Consider the following 18,618-nt stretch of genomic DNA (forward strand, 5'->3'; position numbering starts at 1 on the left):
AAGTTTTAGTCTAAAGTTTATATTTGTAACAATCAGTTTCTGGATTTTATTGTAAACAAACAAACAAAAAAGGTACTGAAGGCTTGCCCCACCCCATCCAATTAATCGAAGAAGAAGAAAATTAGTCGTCCAACTAATCGATTATGAAAATAATCGTCAGTTGCAGCCCTAGTATCGAGTATCGTGTACTTTCGGTGGTATCAGTAGCAACTACTAGATTTTTGGTATCATGACATCCCTAAGGTTGGTACCGAAATTGGTACCGAAGTATCGGTTCTTCTGACATCCCTAGTTCCAGTATACTCACTTGAAGCCTGACCGTTCCTCTAATTACTCTGTGATAGGTCCGAGTTTGGTTAAGCCGGGTTTTCGCACATCGTAAAAAAAGATTCTTTGGTCATGAGTCGAGATTAGAACGCATAATGTGAGCAATTTAGTGCCGTTGTGACCAAAGACCAACCTTTGATCTAAAACAGAGAAAATTGAGGGAAAATCATATCATCCTACAACAGCCCACATTTTTGCTCTATTCCACTTTCTGTGCTGTGTGATCAGGTGCGGCTGGCTCTGATAGATCTGGAATACTTTCTAGAGAATATCAAGACACACCCGCTGGTCAGCAGCTCCTGGGAGTGTCAGCCCATCATCCTCCGCACCTTGAAGGCCATGTTCTACATTAACGAGTTTGTTCACAACACCGGATACCCGGATCCGCTTGCCCGCCCACGGCTCCCATATTCCATCCTGTTCGCCGTCGGCGGCTTCAGCCGCAGGTCTGCTACAAACATTGTAGAAACCTACAACTCGAGGATGGACAGCTGGAAGTGCATCTCCAGCAGAGAAGAAAGCGTTCGAGCCTATCACGGCACAGTGTTCCTGGACGGTTTTGTGTACGTCATCGGTGGCTTCGACGGCACAGAGTGCTTCAACTCGGTGTGCAAGTTCAATCCCCTTGACAGAACCTGGAACGAGGTGTCGTCCATGACCTCTCGCCGCTGCTATGTGAGCGTGGCCATACTGGATGGATACATCTACGCGATGGGAGGCTTCAATGGCAGAGAGCGGCTTAACACGGCTGAACGTTATCAGCCAAGCACCAACCAGTGGAGCCTCATCCCATCCATGCACGAGGTACGAAGTGACGCCAGCGCAACGACCTTACTGGGCAAGGTAAGAGTGAAATGCACACACTTTCAATGATTTTTCCCACCGAGTTATACTTTTCCAGACACACATCTCCGCCAACCAATTAGTGTTCACCTGAAGGCCGGTTAATGCATAGTGCTATAGATAAACATGACCTGCAGTTAGCTTCATGGTGGACATGAAAGTATCAGTAGGTACAACACAAGGTACAAGTCAGTACTTAGTAGGGATGTCAGTAGAACCGATACTTCGGTACCGAGTTGGTACCGACATTCTTAAAACGTGACTATACTTGTTTTTCTGCAGTAGCGTTGGTAACGATTGTAACGAAAGTACAGAGTTTGCGATTCTTCCGGACCTGATGGGGGATGCAAATACGCGCAAGTGTTTTAGTCGGTCCACAAGTGGTAAAGAAGAACAACAACTACACACACGGGAAAAACTACAAAAGATGGCAATGGCCACAAGTTTAGCTCCTCCCCGACTCATTGAGAGGAAAAGAGGCAAGAGTCGAATATGGAAGTACTTCGCATTCGAGGCGGATGAAGACGGACATACAGTTGATGCTCTTAAGCCAGTGTGCAAACGATGCCATCGTACACTTCAAACAAAAGGGAGGAAATACCTTGAATTTGGCGAAGCACCGGAAAGACAGGCACCCCGATCTCTTCAAAGAATTCAAGGTGAGTGAGTTTCAAGTCATATTAACGTCAAACAAACTGTAAAACTTCTAATCCTTATCCTGAAAGATGGGCCCTATATTATGGTTGTTTGAGGCAGCTGGCATTGTAGCCATGAAACCAGCTAACGTTATGCTCCTTGTAATGTTTGCAAAGCCAGTTATTTGTTAACGATGCTAACGCATTGTAATGTTATAAACTACCTCCTAATGGGCCACCATGCATCGCCATTCAGCCCGTGTCCTGTCAGCAACATGTAGCCTAATGTCATTAGATTAAATAATTATCTTAATGGTTTTAATAAATCTTTTCGGCCTGAGACCATGTCTGTGAAATTAAACTAATGCTTGCATTCAGTGTATAAGGTGTGTGTTTAGGAGTGCACCTTAGCACCTGTAGACTCCACTGTTTTAGTCATTGTCAGACAGTGTTTGATAACTAAAATCTCTCTCTCACTCTCTCTCACTCTCTCTCACTCCCTCCCGCCAGAGGAGGATGTCCACCAGGAGAGTCAGAAGCAAAGTCAGCAAACATTAACACAGCCAACCTTAACAGAAGCTCTTCAAAGGCACAGAAAATATGACAAAAACTCAAACAAAGCAAGGAATAACTGGATAGGGCAGTTGCTGAATTCATATGCATGGATCAAGTTCCTGTCTACACTGTAGAAAAGCATGGATTCCAGCAAATGTTTCAGCAGTTCAACCCCAGATACCAGCTACCAAGCAGAAATTACTTAATGTATACAGAGATCCCCAAACTATACACCGAAACCAGAGACCTCATTTCAGACTACTAGATTTTTGGTATCCCTAGTCCTTAGTCTCTTCTAGACTAGTCGAGTTCTTAGAGCTGCTCCAAAAACAACTGCACCAATTAAATAAATAAATAAACATTATTTAAAATGTTACAGTCCCTGAGGGAACCTGAAAGCTTGAACTGAAAACACCCAGAACCTTCTTGTTTTTGGGTTCCGTTAGATCTACATCTGTGGAGGATTCAACGGAGACGAGTGCCTTTTCACGGCCGAGTGTTTCGACCCTCGTTACAATCAGTGGACACGAATCGAACGGATGCACGTCCGAAGAAGTGGCGTGGGCGTCATCGCTCTTAACAACCAAGTGTCTGCGGTAAGAACTTACAGCCCTGCGAGTCAGTGAAGTTTCTGTAATCGCTCTGTAACGGATGGGAAGGAGGCGTGTTTCTATTAGCACAGTTTGCGTTCTTTTATTAACATACATCGATTGAGATAAGATGTATGGTTTTACAGATGGGGGGTTTTGATGGAGCCCAACGTCTGCAGTGCCTCGAAGCCTACAACCCTCGTACCAACTCCTGGAGAATGCTTGCCTCCATGTTTAACCCACGAAGCAACTTTGGCGTCGAGGTAACGCACCAAACAACACATGGCTAACTAATTAATTGTTTCTTTTGCCGAGGCCGGACTCATCAGACTTCCTAACTCCAAGCACTGGAATGAAGTAATGATATTAGTTGTGTACCTCTTCACCATGCCTTCTTCGTCTTCCAGGTGATGGATGGCCGCTTGTACGTGGTTGGCGGCTACAGCACTGACGGCACCACATCCAACTGCGAATACTACGACGAAGAGAGCAAAGACTGGTACGAGACATAGTGTCAGGTCCAGAAATCTGCCATTCTGGAGTTAAGATATAATATCGAAACCAGGATATCAAAGTTTCCTTGAAATCCTAAACTCATGGTATTAAGTGAAGTAGAAAACATGACATGATGTTATTTAAAAGAAAAATAAATAAAATAATACATTTTTTTAAAAAATCGAAGACAAGGTGGTGTCCACCCAGTTTTACTATGTCCACCCTATTTTACTATAAACAGCACATCTTGAAACATTTATTCTTAAATTTAAACTTATTAATGAAACCGCAAGGCATAAACTCCTCTGTCCTGACTGTTACAAAGCACCGACACTGGAGACTCCTTAAATAAATGTTAACGGACTTTCTTTTTAATGTTTATGTGGCGTGTATAAACAAGCCTTTACTATAGAAACGATAACATACTAGAACGAGCGCGCTACTGTCAGAGCTGCTGTTATAGAGAACTAATCAACTCCTTCTGACCCAACCATGATCCAGAACTCAGCAGCGTTGTGGTTCAATTGTATTATTCATGTAATTATTTTGTGTAGTAAGCCAGGACCCTAGTCTAAATGTGTTATGGTGGTGATGTAACGCATAAAGTATGTCATAAACGTGACAAAATAAACGTGATTTCCTGCAGGTTTGACGTCCAGGACATGAATGTCTTCCGCAGTGCGCTGAGCTGCTGCGTGATTTCCGGGCTTCCCAACATCACCGACTACATCGTCGCGTACGATGACTTTCTCTAGACGTGGAGCTTTTTTATATGAGGTACATGCTGTATTTGCACGCTTGGAGTGTAACTTCTATTGTTTATTATAATGATAGATATATATATATAAATTAATTTTATAGTATTTCTGCATTATTTTTATCGATGCACAAAAAGCACCGAATTAAACTACAGTCGTAAATTAATAATGCATATTCTGGGGGGTGTGTGTGTGTGTGTGTGTGTGTGTGTGTGTGCGCGTATTGGGTTCTTTTCTGTTTTGGACAAACAGTTGTGTAAAGTTTTAGTCGGAAGTTTATATTTGTAACACTCAGTTTGTGGATTTTATTTTAAACAAACAAAACAAAGGGTGCTGAAACTTTGCCCCGCCCCATACGATTAATCGAAAAAATTAATCGGCCAACTAATCGATACCATACATGCATACATACCATACATACATTACATAACACACATACACCTACCTTCCCTGAAACAGCTATTAGCCACAGCCTGGTGAAGGTTTCTGAGCTGGCAATAATTGATGTGTTGCATAAATGCAAACTGCTGCTTAACCACTTTTGTGTTTTACTTCTGATATATTTAATAAAGCACCTGATAAGCGGTCAGGTACGGTGTACACAGGCTTTCTGAATCCAGATAGCTGAAAGTTGAAGTCCAGTTTCGGGGAACCTACGTCCACTGTAGCTTTAGTCTAGGCTTAAAATGTATTTGTTTACTCAAGCCTACCCTGACTAGACTTTGTGTTACGCTAAGTACAGTCCTAAGCTCTTCTCTCCCTCTCTCCTTCTGTTGAGCCAAACATGATTTTATGGAGAGACTACAGATCCTGATCCTTTCTACTCTCCGGACCTGCCTGATCCGTTTCGGATGTCCTACGTCTGGATGTAACTCTCATCTACTCCAATTCCAGATTGCTGGGACTACGGCTGCTTCCAAGGACACACAGACTTCATATAAAACCATAATGAACTTTTCACACTAACTGTTGTTACCCAAATGAGGATGGGTTCCCTTCTGAGTCAGGTTCCTCTCAAGGTTTCTTCCTCTTAGGGAGTTTTTCCTTGCCACCGTCGCCACCGGCTTGCTCAATTGGGATAAATTTGCACATTTAAAGTCTGTATAAACACGGTATATATTTCTGTAAAGCTGCTCTGAGACAATGTCTATTGTAAAAAGCGTTATACAAATAAAATTGAATTGAATTTAGATTATAGTTATTGGCTGACAGGAAGAGAACGAAACATGATCTTCTGCTGTTGTTTCCTATTCACCTTAACATGTGACATGTTGTGCATCTTGAGATGCTTTTCAGCTTACCATAAGACTGGTTATTTGAGTTACCATATCCTTCCTGTTCACCCCAAGCCTAAAAAAAACTGTTGTGCATGAACATTAAAGGAGTTTCTGAAATACTCCAACCAGCCAATCTGGCACCAACAAATCAGGCCATGGTCAAAGTCACTGAGATCACATTATTGTCTCCTGAAACTGAAGCTGTAGATCTGCATCTACATGATTTTATGTACGGCACTGCTGCTACTTGATTGGCTGATTAGATAATTGCATGAATGATCAGACGTACAGGTGTTCCTAAGGAGAAGATTCAACAAACCTGAAACACTACTAATTAGCAGCTCTCCAAGATTAGCCAGAGACACACTAGATCAGAGCACTGACAGCACTGCGACAAGGTGGGCCTTTTTCTGCAAACACTTTAGTGTGTAACCTTGGTCCAATATACAGCATTGGGGCAGTTTATTCTGAATTATCCCAAGCTTTTTCTTTTTTTCCCAAGATGAAGATGAATTAACGTGGTATAAAATGACCATCCAGTCTTCTGTAAATTACACTGCAAGGTCTTTCTCAAACTGGACTTGAGTAGTGGATAAAAGAGGTAGTTTTTAAAGAGTGAATTCAGCCAGGGGTAGACAAAATACAAATGAACTTTCTAGCCTACCAGGCAAGTAAAAACTCCAGTGTGCTACCTATCCCAATGCTTCGGTTACCTGGAAACCTAACTGCCTAAAAATCTAAAAAGTGGTAGATAATGTATTTCAAGCCAGTTAAGTGCATAACAAGCCAGTTAAAAGTGCATTAATAGAGAATAGTGTCTTTATTTTTGGTGATGCACTACATGACCTGACAATCACACCCATATGTGCTTTTTGCACATCTCATTTCAGATGTAGTCCTCTCTCAGGGCTCTGTTCAGGCTACTCAAGTTCTTCTATTCCAACCTTGGCAAACCAAGTCTTCATGAAGCTCGCTTTGTGTACAGGTGCACGGTCAGGCTGGAGCAGGTTTGGTCCTCTTACTTCCAATGAAGTGAAACTGAAAATGCTACAGCATACAAAGACATCCTAAACAATTGTGTGCTTCCAACTCTGAGGTAACAGTTTAGGGACAAACCACATGTGGGTGTGAAGTTCAGGTGTCCACAAACCTTTGGCCATATAGTGCATGTTTAACTGCGAGGTGAGGGTTATATGACACCTTTTTTTTTTTTATTTTGCTCGGTCCTGTACATGTTTTCACATATCTGCGCGTTCCTGATTCTGCAAAAAAAAATTGTTTATCATCAGCACGCACACATTAATCCACGGACTAAGAAGTATTACTATACGCTAGCTCGTTCCTCATGTTTGTAATGCAGGAGGCAGTGGCATGGAGTTACAGCACTGAGATACATCACACCACCATAAAGGTCATTACGTTTAAACGTATACAGGATCTCTTACACATAAACCTGCATACCAAATGAAAAGTCAATAAGAAGTAAATCTGTTGGTGGGCAACTATGAATAAAAACACTAACATTAAACCGTGGCTGTCCTAAACGCCCAGGCCACGGACTTGTCCATCCCTATTTAGCGTTCAGGACCGTGTCGAGCTGTTTGGACTCGAAGATCTGCAGACTTGTAAATACCTGAAGAAATGGCTCTTGGATAATGAAAAGCATTTTGCTAGATGTTTAATGGATATGAAGAAGCCATCATAAATACTTAAATGGTTCAGATACCCTATTTGAACCAGACGACAAAAAGAAAATCTACCAGTGATTGAGAACGGGATGATTAATTGCCAGTGGGGCAGAGGAGGAAAGAGTCTGTAAGCCAAAGTGTTTCTAAATTGTCTCCAGATTTTACAGGAAGTTTGTACTACAAAGGAACAGAAGAAGGCTTCCATTTATAGGCATAATGGAGAAGAAGACGGTTTTGCAACACTTGAAGAAAACTGGCAAAGCCGCACCAGCCAGTGATTTAGTCCTCAGTTTAATAAAATTTATATATATTATGATATTATTTTTGGAAGAGTGTTCATCTTTATGAAATTGATTCTTGGTAGAAAGGATAATGGAAGCCTAGATCAACAATGAAAACTGAATAAAGTCATCTTGAAAGATCGTCAAATTTTCCCAGGACCATAACTCACATGTTGCAAGTCAACAGGTTATGATAGTCAAAGGATCTCATAATTAATGCAGATGCACGAAGGAGAAAACCAAGCCACGATCCCTTCACACAAATCCAAAATCTCTGTAAAGTACAGAAATAACACTGGCGTTCCACGTTGCTGAAGGCGGTTTCATCTTCTAGAATAGAATCTGACTTGCTGTAGAACCCTCTGGTGTTGGTACAGACCTGCCTCTTCTTAATGAACCCAGTTGGATTGTAGGGAATAGTAGAAGCGTATAGCACTTAGGGCTGATTTATGGGGGAAGTGAAAATTCTCAGAGGCTTGCAGACTTGTACACCTTGAAAATCTCAACTATAGTTGGTATGAATCTGCAGTGCTGTGCATCAAGTGAACACTGACACTTAAACTACCCATCATTAAACCATTAGAACCCAGGGGTGACAATGAATTCATGGAGAGGGACTGAGAAAGCCTCAGGCATTTAAAAAAAAAAAAAAAACACAAGCCAATGAGAGACACATTTCAGTGCAACATTGTCACAAATTATCCTCAAATACACTGCAAACAATAAAATATTGCTTTAGGACTTGCTCTGCTGCTTCTTAAAATTCTCACACCTACAGCAAAATGCTAAACATTCTTCCTATTTTTGGCGCATTCTGGTTTGGTAATGCACCACTGCCAGCATACCTGCACGTAATGTGAATGGGTGCCTTAGGGAGACAGACGCCTGTGCGCATTCGTCTAGTCTGGAGATCCAGAAATATAAAATCAGCCCTAAATCTAGCTGCTGTCTGGTTGGATGGAAATGGTTTCAGAGTGTAAGACATGAGGACATGATGTGTCCGAACCTACAAACTAGCGAGAGCACGTCTCACAGTTTTTCCTTACCTCATTGCAACTGGCTAACCCTTTCTGGTTTCCTCATCACGACACACAGTCATACTCATATAATACATATTAAATATCGCCTCTCTAGTAAGGGAAGAAACCCTTAAAAAAAAGAAAGAAAAAGAAAAAAGAAGAAAAAATACCTCAAGCACATAATTCTGGAGAACCATTCACCAGTCTGACAAAATGAGCTTGGTGAGTCTTCCAGTGCTTCCGAGCTCACATCTCTGTGTGGTGCTTCTCACACACACACACACACACCTCAGCACAATCTATGTGAAGAGAAAAGCCGAAAGCCAAGAATAGCATAGGAACCTCAACTGTCAGACACCAGGACTCGCCACTGCTGCTGTGAACACAATTCAGGATTCTTCAAGTAGAACGATCCCTTCTCACAGAACAATGTCTTCTAACAGAGCTTGCATGAATATTCATTTTCACTAGTCGGCCAGTAATTCAGAGAAGTGGTTGACTAGTTGGTCTTTGCCATAATTAAAGCAAAAACGGATTATATATTAATGATAAATAGCTGTAAAGAACTTCAATTTTATTAACAGCTAAATACAGGCTACAAATTACATTTCCAGAATTCAATGCTTTCCCCCCCCCCCCCCGACTACACTAAATTGTCTTTGCACGTTTATTTATTTTCATTAAGCATTATCGCATGAGCAAGAGTGCAGTTACTGCATACTGTCCACGCCGATATCATAACAGCATGACTGCGAATGCGAGATTGCTTTTATACAGCCGTTTTATAAACAAGATATTGAGTAACTGACATTTTGGACACAATACGGTCAAATAATTTGTTTAGTTTTGCTCTGTGAAAGGAAATAGATGCTGAAGAAGAAGCCACACTCACAGACAGCCCGTCAGCTCGCTACAGGCCTGGTAAAAGGTGCAGCTGGTGCGACTGGCTTCCCTTCTTCCTTTTCATCTTCATCTGATGAAACTTTTCATATTTTTAGTAAGAAGTTATATTCATGAAAAATAGATCGTTTACCACGTCCCAAGACAATGACGCTAAACCTACTGTAGTACTGCTTTCAGTGGGACTGTTGCTAGAACTGGAAGGGTAAAGATAAGCATAGTGATACACACAGTGAAATATTCCAGTGCAGTTATAATAAATATAACCCCTCTTGGATATATTACACTATTTAAAGATGCCTCTTAAAATGCACTTGTGTGGATGACCTGGTGGCTCAACTTTCATTATGGATTCTGTAACCAAGACTGCGCAGCATGGAAGCTCTTGTCCATCAAAAGAGCCCTTTTTATATACTTAGCAAAAAAAGAAGACTACTATAATTTAAAAATAATTTTGTAAAATCCAAATAAGCTTTACAGATATTTATTGGAAAGGGTTTAAAACGAGGTTTTTCATGCTTGTTCGATGAACCATAAACAATGATTACACATACACCTGTGGAAGAGTCCTTAAGACTCTTACAGTATACAGGCAGTAGACGATTACCATCACAGTTACAATAAGTTAGGACACTAAAGAGACCTTTCTACCGACTCTGAAAAACACCAGAAGAAAGATACCTAGGGTTCCTGCTCACCTGCGTGAACATGCCATAGGCCTGCTGCAGGGAGGCATGAGGACTGCAGATGTGTCCAGAGCACTAAACTGCTATGTCTGTAATGTAAGACGCCTAAAGACCGTGCTACAGGGAGACAGGAAGGACAGCTGATCGTCCTTGCAGTGGAAAATTCCATGTAACCCCCCCCCCCCGATGTGATCGAGAACCTGTAAGTGCCTTGGTGGAAGAGTGGAGTAACATCTCACAGCAAGAACTGACAAATCTGGTGAAGTCCATGAGGATGAGATGTACTGTAGTACTTAAACCAGCTCGTGACCACCAGATACTGACTGTTACTTTTAATATTGACCCCCCCCCATTCAGGGACTCATTATTCCATTTCTGTTTGTCTTTGAAACTTGTTCAGTTTATGTCTCAGTGGTTCAACCTTTTTATGTTAATACAAATATTTACACATGTTAAGAAATGTGCTGGAAATAAAAGCGGTTGAATGTGAGAGGGTGTTTCTTTTTTTGCCGAGTTTAGCTCAATACGTGGCCTTTCTTGAATGGAGGATGTTGTCTACAGAAGCAACTGGGAGGTTTTTCCAGCCTGATAATAACATGGTAATGAATTGGACCATCATGTTCCAATCCAGCCTCAGTAGAGCCCGAAAACCAATCTGGATTGGCCTCTTTGAGCAGGCATTGTGATGCTGATTTGACTCTGAATGCGCTTTTTTCTTTCACACAGTGCTGGACAAGATGGAATTCAGTATGGCACACTGCAAGGATTGTGTTTAGTCTTAAAAAGACAACAAAAGTATCCGTGGGAGGAATTCTTTTGGGAGCAGACAGGAGTGGGATTAAAACAAACAACGCTTTTCCCAGTGTAGTCAAAATATGAATTATTTTCAGGTTAATGAGTTACATTTAGTCTGTTCTGCCACACCGACTAGTCAACATCCAAACATTGAGGACTGGTGAATGTATTCATCAACTTGTGTATGCAAGCACTACCTAATATTAATCAAGAAAGTAAAGTTACCAGTTAACCTCAGTGGTGGATTGGGAGGAAGTTTGGGTCAAGGCAAGAGGAAAAGATCTGAATGACTTTGAAAGACGGTTTGTTATTGGGGCCTGATGGGATCTAGATCTATGGGACATATAAGACATTGTGGACTTTGTGGTTGAAAGAACATGCATAATGACCGTGATGCTTGTGCATTAGTGTGATATGTAAGGAGCAACTGTTCTTCAGGTGACATACTCATGCATGATGTGATCAGATTGTTAGCAAGAGAACAGGCCCTCCACAGAGTGGGGTATTATATGTGGACTGTGATGCAATCTCCATTCCCAATACCAATACACCAACTGAGGGAATATCATATGGATGTTAAGGTGGCTCATCCTGAAAACCTTACCAAGATATATTGCGTTGGTTTTTAGTTTAATCTGTCACAAACGTGTATGTTTTTCTTGTGTTATGAAGCAACATCTGGCAAAGAAACAAAATTGAATGGTTCTTGCCAATAATTTACATAAATTCTTGCATATTACAAAAAAAAAATCTCAGAATTAGGCAGAGTCATGTGAAAATATAAGTACACCCCATTGAAAGTGTTGGGTATTTTTTTTTTTTTTTTTAATATTTTTGGACAAGCAAACATTTGATCACCTTTGAAACAGTGCCTATTAATAAAGTTTATATATTCTTCTGTGGAAAAAGTAAGTACACACTTGGCCTCAGAAGCTAGTATTGCCCCCTTTAGCAGAAATAACTTTTTGCGTAACTGTCCTCTAGACTTGCTGGAATTTTTGACCACTCTTTCATGCAATATTCTTTCAGGTGCAAGATGTTTGAGGGTTTTCTTGCATGCACTGCCCGTTTCAAATCCCCCACAACATTTCAGTGGGATTCAAACCCGGGTTTTGACTCGGCCATTCCATAACCCTCCATTTCTTCTTTTTTGAGTCATTCCTTGGTGCATTTGCTAGTGTATTAGGATCATTATCCTGGTGAATGGTCCACGTATGGTTCAACTTTAACTTTGGGACAGATGGCCTCATATTATCTTCAAGCACTCTTTGATATGATGTAGAATTTATAGTTGAATAAATGAATGCAAGCTGTCCAGTCCCTGAGGCAGTGAAGCAACCCTAAACTGTAACATTTCCACCACCGTGCTTCACAGTTGGTATGAGGTGCTTCTCCTGAAAAGCTGTCTTTCGTCTGCACCAAACATGTCTGCTGTTACTGCGGCCAAACAACTTTATCTTTGATTCATCTGTCCAGAGCACATTATTCCAAAAGGCCTGGTCTTTGCCTATATGCTGATTGGCAAACTGTAGTCTTGCAAAGGATTTTTCCTGTCATGCCTCCCATGCAGGTCAAATTTGTGCAATCTCTTTCTGATTGTAGAAGCGTGAACTCTGACACCAACAGTTGCAAGACTTACTAGCCAATCCTTTGATGAAATTTTGGGGTTCTTGGAGACTTCTTTTTGCATCAGATGGTCAGCTCTTGGGCTGAATTTGCTGGGACGTGGACAAATTGGCAGTCGTTTGAAATCTGTGCCACACATTATTTTCCTTACAGTGGAATGATGTATTTCAAATAATTTGGAGATTAAAACGCTTTTTTAAATCCCTTGCCAGACTCATAGGCATCCACAACCTTTTTTTCCTGAAGGCTTTACAGAACTCTGGATCTTGGCATGATGACACAACACACCTCAATAAAAAAGGGAACACCAGACACTAGATATGATAGGGGTATAAATAAGACAGGTTCCACCTGCACTCCCTAAGCAGAATCTTGAACAATCTATTCTAATTATATGGATTTGAAGGTGTGATAAATGTAGGGGTGTACTTACTTTTTCCAGACGACTGATCTGGTTTTTTGTTAATTTAAATTGTGAATTACTACTAAATGTCAATTTTGTGTGTTATTTAATAGAGTGCATCAACTTTATTAATAGGCACTGTATCAAAGTGGATCAAATGTTTACTTGTCCAAATAAGTCAAAAAATCCAACAATTTCCATGGGATGTACTTATTTTTTAACATGACTGTATGTGTAGTATGCAAAGTGTGACGATTACAAGAACAAACCCGTACATGCAATACTCCATTTCAAATAATGTTAGTTTTAAAAGAAAAATACCAAAGCGCTGGATTAAAGCCCTTCACGAGTTACTGACCATCTACAGGAGTATTCACCCCAGATGAGCACAAGTGTCTGTGTATCCAAGCAAAAACCACAAAAGTCCTCCAAACCAGGCAGGACATTAACCTTTCTGAACTTATTAAGCTTCTTGTAAACAACATGCTCAGGACTTTCAATTAAACAGTAGACAGTTCAAACACCTGGCCACACAAACCGAGCTCAAACTAATGGGCCAATCGTGAGAATGCTGTTGTGCTGATGAATGGCATGAGGGATGAACACAGGCCTAAGACGGGTAATGAAGAGCATCTTACCTGCTGACAACCAGCGTCCTGTTCATCGCCAATTCCTTGGTGCTGCCTGTATGATGTATGTCACTAGAGATACACCAGTACTAAATTTCTCAGCCGATACCGATAACCGATTATTCAGAGTGATATCATCCGATACCGATAGTTCTGCCTTTTATGCCTTCTTTTAAATTAATTCCACAATTCTGAAGGAAATGCAAATAACAACTTTATTCTCTCCATTTCAACAAGTTATTCCACAGTAACTGGTCTCATAAACAGAAAACACATGACTCTAATTAACATTAACACATGAACTCAATTCTGAAGATTAAAGTAAGATTTCTTCACTTACTGAATGTTATTAATTCATATTAACATTGACTGAATTCTAAAAAGCCTCCTGTTAGTCTCACATTCACTCTCTACAAACAAAAGCATTTCTACTTCATCACTGACATCAAACTGGTAATATAGAATATCAACTTTTTTATATATATATATATATATATATATATATATATATATATATATATTAACTTTAACTGTATATGAAATATTCTACTCTACAAATATATTTTTCTGTGCAATATATATATTTTTTTGTCAACTCCTCATCATTTAAATCTGTCAAGCGTGTACTGGCCTGGCGCTTTAATTCAGCTCGAGAGGGGGAAGAAGAAAAAAGACTCGACGCCGAAACTCCCACTTCACTGCTACGGCGTCCGGTATAAAATTTTTAGCATTGCAGAGATTACAGAGATTACAACCTGCAGTTTTGTCGTCATTCCACGCAAGAGACACCATCTTTACCCACAACACATAATCGAGGTGTTTTCCCGCCCTCTTTTGATTGACAGGATATAATCGGCCCTGATCACCGGATCATGCTGGCGTTTTACAGTTTGATTTAGGTCAAAATCACCAAAGTGAAATGAATCCACAACAAATCATTACTACTGCTACTGAATCTTCTACTAAAATGTGTGCATATCGTGGTGCATGCACCCAAAACGTGAATTACACATACACTCTGAGGAATGCTGCTGTCCTCTGTTTTTATACAAGGGGGAAAAGTTTCAGATAATCTGCATGCAATTAAAAGTTGTAAAAGATAAAAGACTGAGCATTAGGTTACACCATCCCACTGATTCTGTTCATTTACATGCAGAAAAGTACAGAACAGCCTTAACAGATGTGCTGCCAGAGGGCAACAAATGGCACTGAACACAGCTCATTACAGCTCTCCAAAAGAACCCTGCTGCATTTGCATGTCCTTTCTCAGAACCGTTCAGAGATGTCCGACTTTTTTTTTTTTTAATTCGTTCAGATACGGTCTACGCGTTCGTTTGTTTAAACAGGCGTATTTTAACAAGCTGCCACTGCAGGAGTCGTCAAGCCGCTGCTGTCAGAATGAATCTGTTCCTGATGCATCAACACCTGGCAAAGCTCCATTATCACGCTATTAACATCTGATAATGCAAAACCCAGCCGCAGCAGAGGAGGCAAGATTTCCTGTGCGTCGTGCAGGAGAAAAACGATTGAAGAAGAATCGCAGGAATCCATCTTCAAGTTAGAGTTCATGTAACAAAATAAAGACATGCTATTTTTCCTGAAGTCAGTCTTTTAGTGAGATTTGCAACAGCTACTAGGTAAGGTGCTGCTCAACATCCTTCAGACCTCTAGGGTTTCCTATATATATATATATATATATATATATATATATATATATATATATATATATATATATATATATATATATAAATAAAGGATGTTTGCTTATAATTTTGATATCAAATAACTGAAAAGAACTTTTCCACTCTTAACGTACAATTAAAAGGTACATCTTAATGTTTATAAGTGTATGTTGCATAATGATAATGTACCATTAAGGGTACATCTTTTGCACGTATGCCTTACACCTCTGAGATTAGGGGTTCGAATCCCAACTCCTCCCTGAGTTTGCATGCTCTCCCCATGCTTCAGGAACTCCGGTTTCCTCCCCCAGTCCAAAGTCATACGTTGCAGGCTGACTAGCATTTCCAAACTGACTGTCGTATGTGAATGGGTGTGTGAATTTGTGTGCGATCGTGCCTTGCAATGGGCTGGCACCCCGACTAGGGTTGCGGCAACTCCAAAATACGACAAAGAGCGTATACTTTTCAAATAATAAAAATGGTAGATGAGCCAAATGACACTTGCACAGATGTTGTGAACTCTTTAATAAACCCTGTCCCCTTCCCCCAATTAAAGCATGGATCTGGTGTCCGCACTTTCCAACAAGATGTTACAAAAAAAACAACAAAAAAAAAAACAATTTCATTAATGATAATTGGACGGAGATTAAAAATTATGTTTGGGAGTGGACACAAGGGTACAAAAAGTGGGAGATGTTGAAATACATCAAAGAATAACATCTACCATATATGCATTTAATCTCGTGATTTAACTTCTACATGAAAACCATGCGACAGTACAACGATTCAAATGTTAGAACAGTAGATAAGTGGTGCAGATATAATCGTAGTCAGACTAAAGCTGTAGTCTTGTGATCCGTGTTTCTCAATCCTTTGAACTACATGTGTTTTACTGCTTTTCTGGTCAGTGTGTGCTCCAAGTGCTTACTCAACATTTCCACTGTTCTTTACATTGTTGGAGAGCAACACACCGTACACTTGAGCTTATTTCCGCCCATCGATATATAGTTACACACTGACGTCTCAGGAACACACTCTTTCCAGGCTTCGTTCACGTTTAATCATTACGCAAATACAGTTTACAAGAATCCAATACTGGTGCACAGTTGAGTAATTCGTGGTTAAGGCTCGTGCTCAGAGCCCCAACAGTAGCGCCCTGCCTAATGAGCTGAGATTGCGAGTGAAAATCCCACGCTTCAAGTATGAACAGTGGTTTGTGAAAGCATGGTTTGGGATTGAGTTGGGGGGGGGGTTAGTAATCCTTTGCCCTCTTGTTCAAGTCCTGCATTCCACAGCTTGGAACTGGTAAAGAGAGCTTTCATGACTACACAACACAACCAATTTTCTGCTGCTGAAAGGTTAAACGACAGGTGGTAGAGCTTATAGATAGATAGATAGATAGATAGATAGATAGATAGATAGATAATCATTATACCTGGCTCCTTCAATATTGGTTTGGGGCTTTAGTTACAAAAGGTTGAGAACGTCTGTTCTAAAAGATAATTAAACACTCTGAAGGATAGAGAAATTACAACAGAGTGCGGCATCCAGACATCAGAACTTCATAATCCTTTTACGGTTCAACTGAATTTGTCACAAAAGAGTCATTTTAGAGGAATGCTAAGGCTGGTTTTTTTTTTTTCAGTAAAAGTGCCCTTGGTTTAAAGCAAGCATACAAAGAATCAAAACAAATGGTGATTTTCTTAACGAATAATTCATTTACAAGAGTCGTGAGATGGATGTCAACGGATCATCGTCGATATGGCTTGGTGGATCTGGCACCCAGTCAGGTTTAGGATACAAGTCAGGTTGGTCATCACAGGGATCGTATTGAGTCTTTGTTAACATCAGTGTTTGGTCACTAGTGATTGCTTAAGGGTCTAAGCCCCAGACCCCCGGTGTTGTCGGAAACGGTCACAGTGATTTTAGAGTTTATTTCTGTGACAGGACTTACTAACAGATACCACCGATACCAGGAGAAGGGTGTACGATTAGGTTTGTATGGTTTGTGTGTGTGTGTGTGTGTGTGTGTGTGTGTGTGTGTGTGTGTGTGTGAGTGGATGTGCAGGGTTAGGGTCAGGAGCAGCACGGAGCACCGTCATCGTCATTATTGTCATCATGCTCCTCCTCCGCGGCTGGCCATTCAAACTGTAGACCCGAATCTCACTAGCTAGTGGGAGTAAATCGCCGTTAAGCCCCACCCACACGTGAGGTTTGTGCCAGAATGGCAAACGTAAACAGCAGAGCATAAACAAAACGTTTGAAAGCATAAATGTATACTCTGGCAGCGGGTTCATAAGCCATGATTAGAAACACTCAACAAATAACGCCGTATATTTGAAAAGATTGTTCCATTTTTGCCACCGAGTTCACTGCTTTCAGTTTCAGAGAGTTTTTCTTTCTCTCCCAAAGTATACTTTTCTTGAAAAGTTATGTTCAACACTTTTGGCACAAAACTAACGACAAATTTCATTCCATCGTCTGCACCCAGACCCTTAATCTAGGGAGAATCATTTGTAATTTCAACACGGGCAACATGACATGTGAACAGGAAACCGATTCGGACTTCAAGGGCGCTATTTATTAAATCCTCACCGTTACTACAAACGCCTATATCACTTAAGCATTCAAATGAAGAAATGCTTAAAGATTTCAATATGCTCCTCTGTGCTGAATCAGTCAGTCACGTTTCCTCGGGGTCCTTGTAACTATGGTAACCAGAACCTAAAGCTAAGGTGTGTGCTGTGAAAGCATTGACGTGAAGTCGTTCCATCACTGCTTTCAATTTGAGAGATGCTCAGCGGCTGCTTGCGTCCTGTAGGCTGTTCGATAGATGAGAGCTGCCTGATAGTTAGCCCGTGTTCCAGGCTGCAGAGACAAAGCCTGGGACGCAGCAGCGATGGTATCAACATGGGTACGTCAAGAGAACAACTCAATCATGCGGAGTTCATAAACATTTACGTTGCTTCATACGGGTCTAGTTCAGGTGACTGTCAATTTAACGGTCAGTCTTTAGCGCAGTCCCCTCCGAAACTATATACGTTTGTTACATATGTTTAAGCAAAGTAAAAAAAATATATTAAAAAAATAAAAAAACATAAGATAAAAATAAATACATTCCCAAAGTCACCAGAATTGAATGCTTTGATGCAGATTTTGCAAAAAAAAAAAAAAGTCCTCACAGGGAGGCATGCCCCCGGATCCACCTACAAATTTTTAAGCACTTTTGTAAAGTTCTTGTGGGCCTGTACCCCAGAAGTGATCAAACTCTAGAAATGCCCCGGATAAGCCACAAAAGTTCTGGAATCGAGTGATGGAAAGGATAAAGGGTGGAGAAAGAACGGATCGGCTCGTGATCCAAAACACAGAAACTCCTCAGTCAAGCATGGTGGAGGTAGTGTCATGGTTTAGGCTCGAAAGGCTGCTACT

At 40.7% G+C, this 18,618-nt stretch overlaps 2 protein-coding genes across 5 annotated transcripts in view; one reads left to right on the forward strand and one right to left on the reverse strand.

Moving 5' to 3' along the window:
• The window catches only part of LOC108263407 (kelch-like protein 10), a 15,576-nt gene extending 10,183 nt beyond the window's left edge, over window positions 1-5,393 (forward strand). Inside the window, exons 3-7 of one of the 3 annotated variants that reach the window (XM_053679838.1) lie at window positions 2,807-2,956; window positions 3,097-3,213; window positions 3,358-3,449; window positions 4,092-4,222; window positions 4,776-5,393. In XM_053679838.1, the coding sequence (XP_053535813.1) occupies window positions 2,807-2,956; window positions 3,097-3,213; window positions 3,358-3,449; window positions 4,092-4,200 (468 nt within the window). In that variant the 3' untranslated portion in view covers window positions 4,201-4,222; window positions 4,776-5,393. The remainder of the gene's footprint in view (window positions 1-2,806; window positions 2,957-3,096; window positions 3,214-3,357; window positions 3,450-4,091; window positions 4,223-4,775) is intronic. The other 2 variants (XM_053679839.1, XM_053679840.1) reach the window with 2 other exon arrangements.
• galnt2 (UDP-N-acetyl-alpha-D-galactosamine:polypeptide N-acetylgalactosaminyltransferase 2) overlaps window positions 1-18,618 on the reverse strand; it is a 136,932-nt gene that overhangs the window by 77,734 nt on the left and 40,580 nt on the right. The window lies entirely within an intron of this gene.

Source organism: Ictalurus punctatus, chromosome 3 (genome assembly GCF_001660625.3).
Source record: "Ictalurus punctatus breed USDA103 chromosome 3, Coco_2.0, whole genome shotgun sequence".
Classification (NCBI taxonomy): Eukaryota; Metazoa; Chordata; class Actinopteri; order Siluriformes; family Ictaluridae; genus Ictalurus; species Ictalurus punctatus.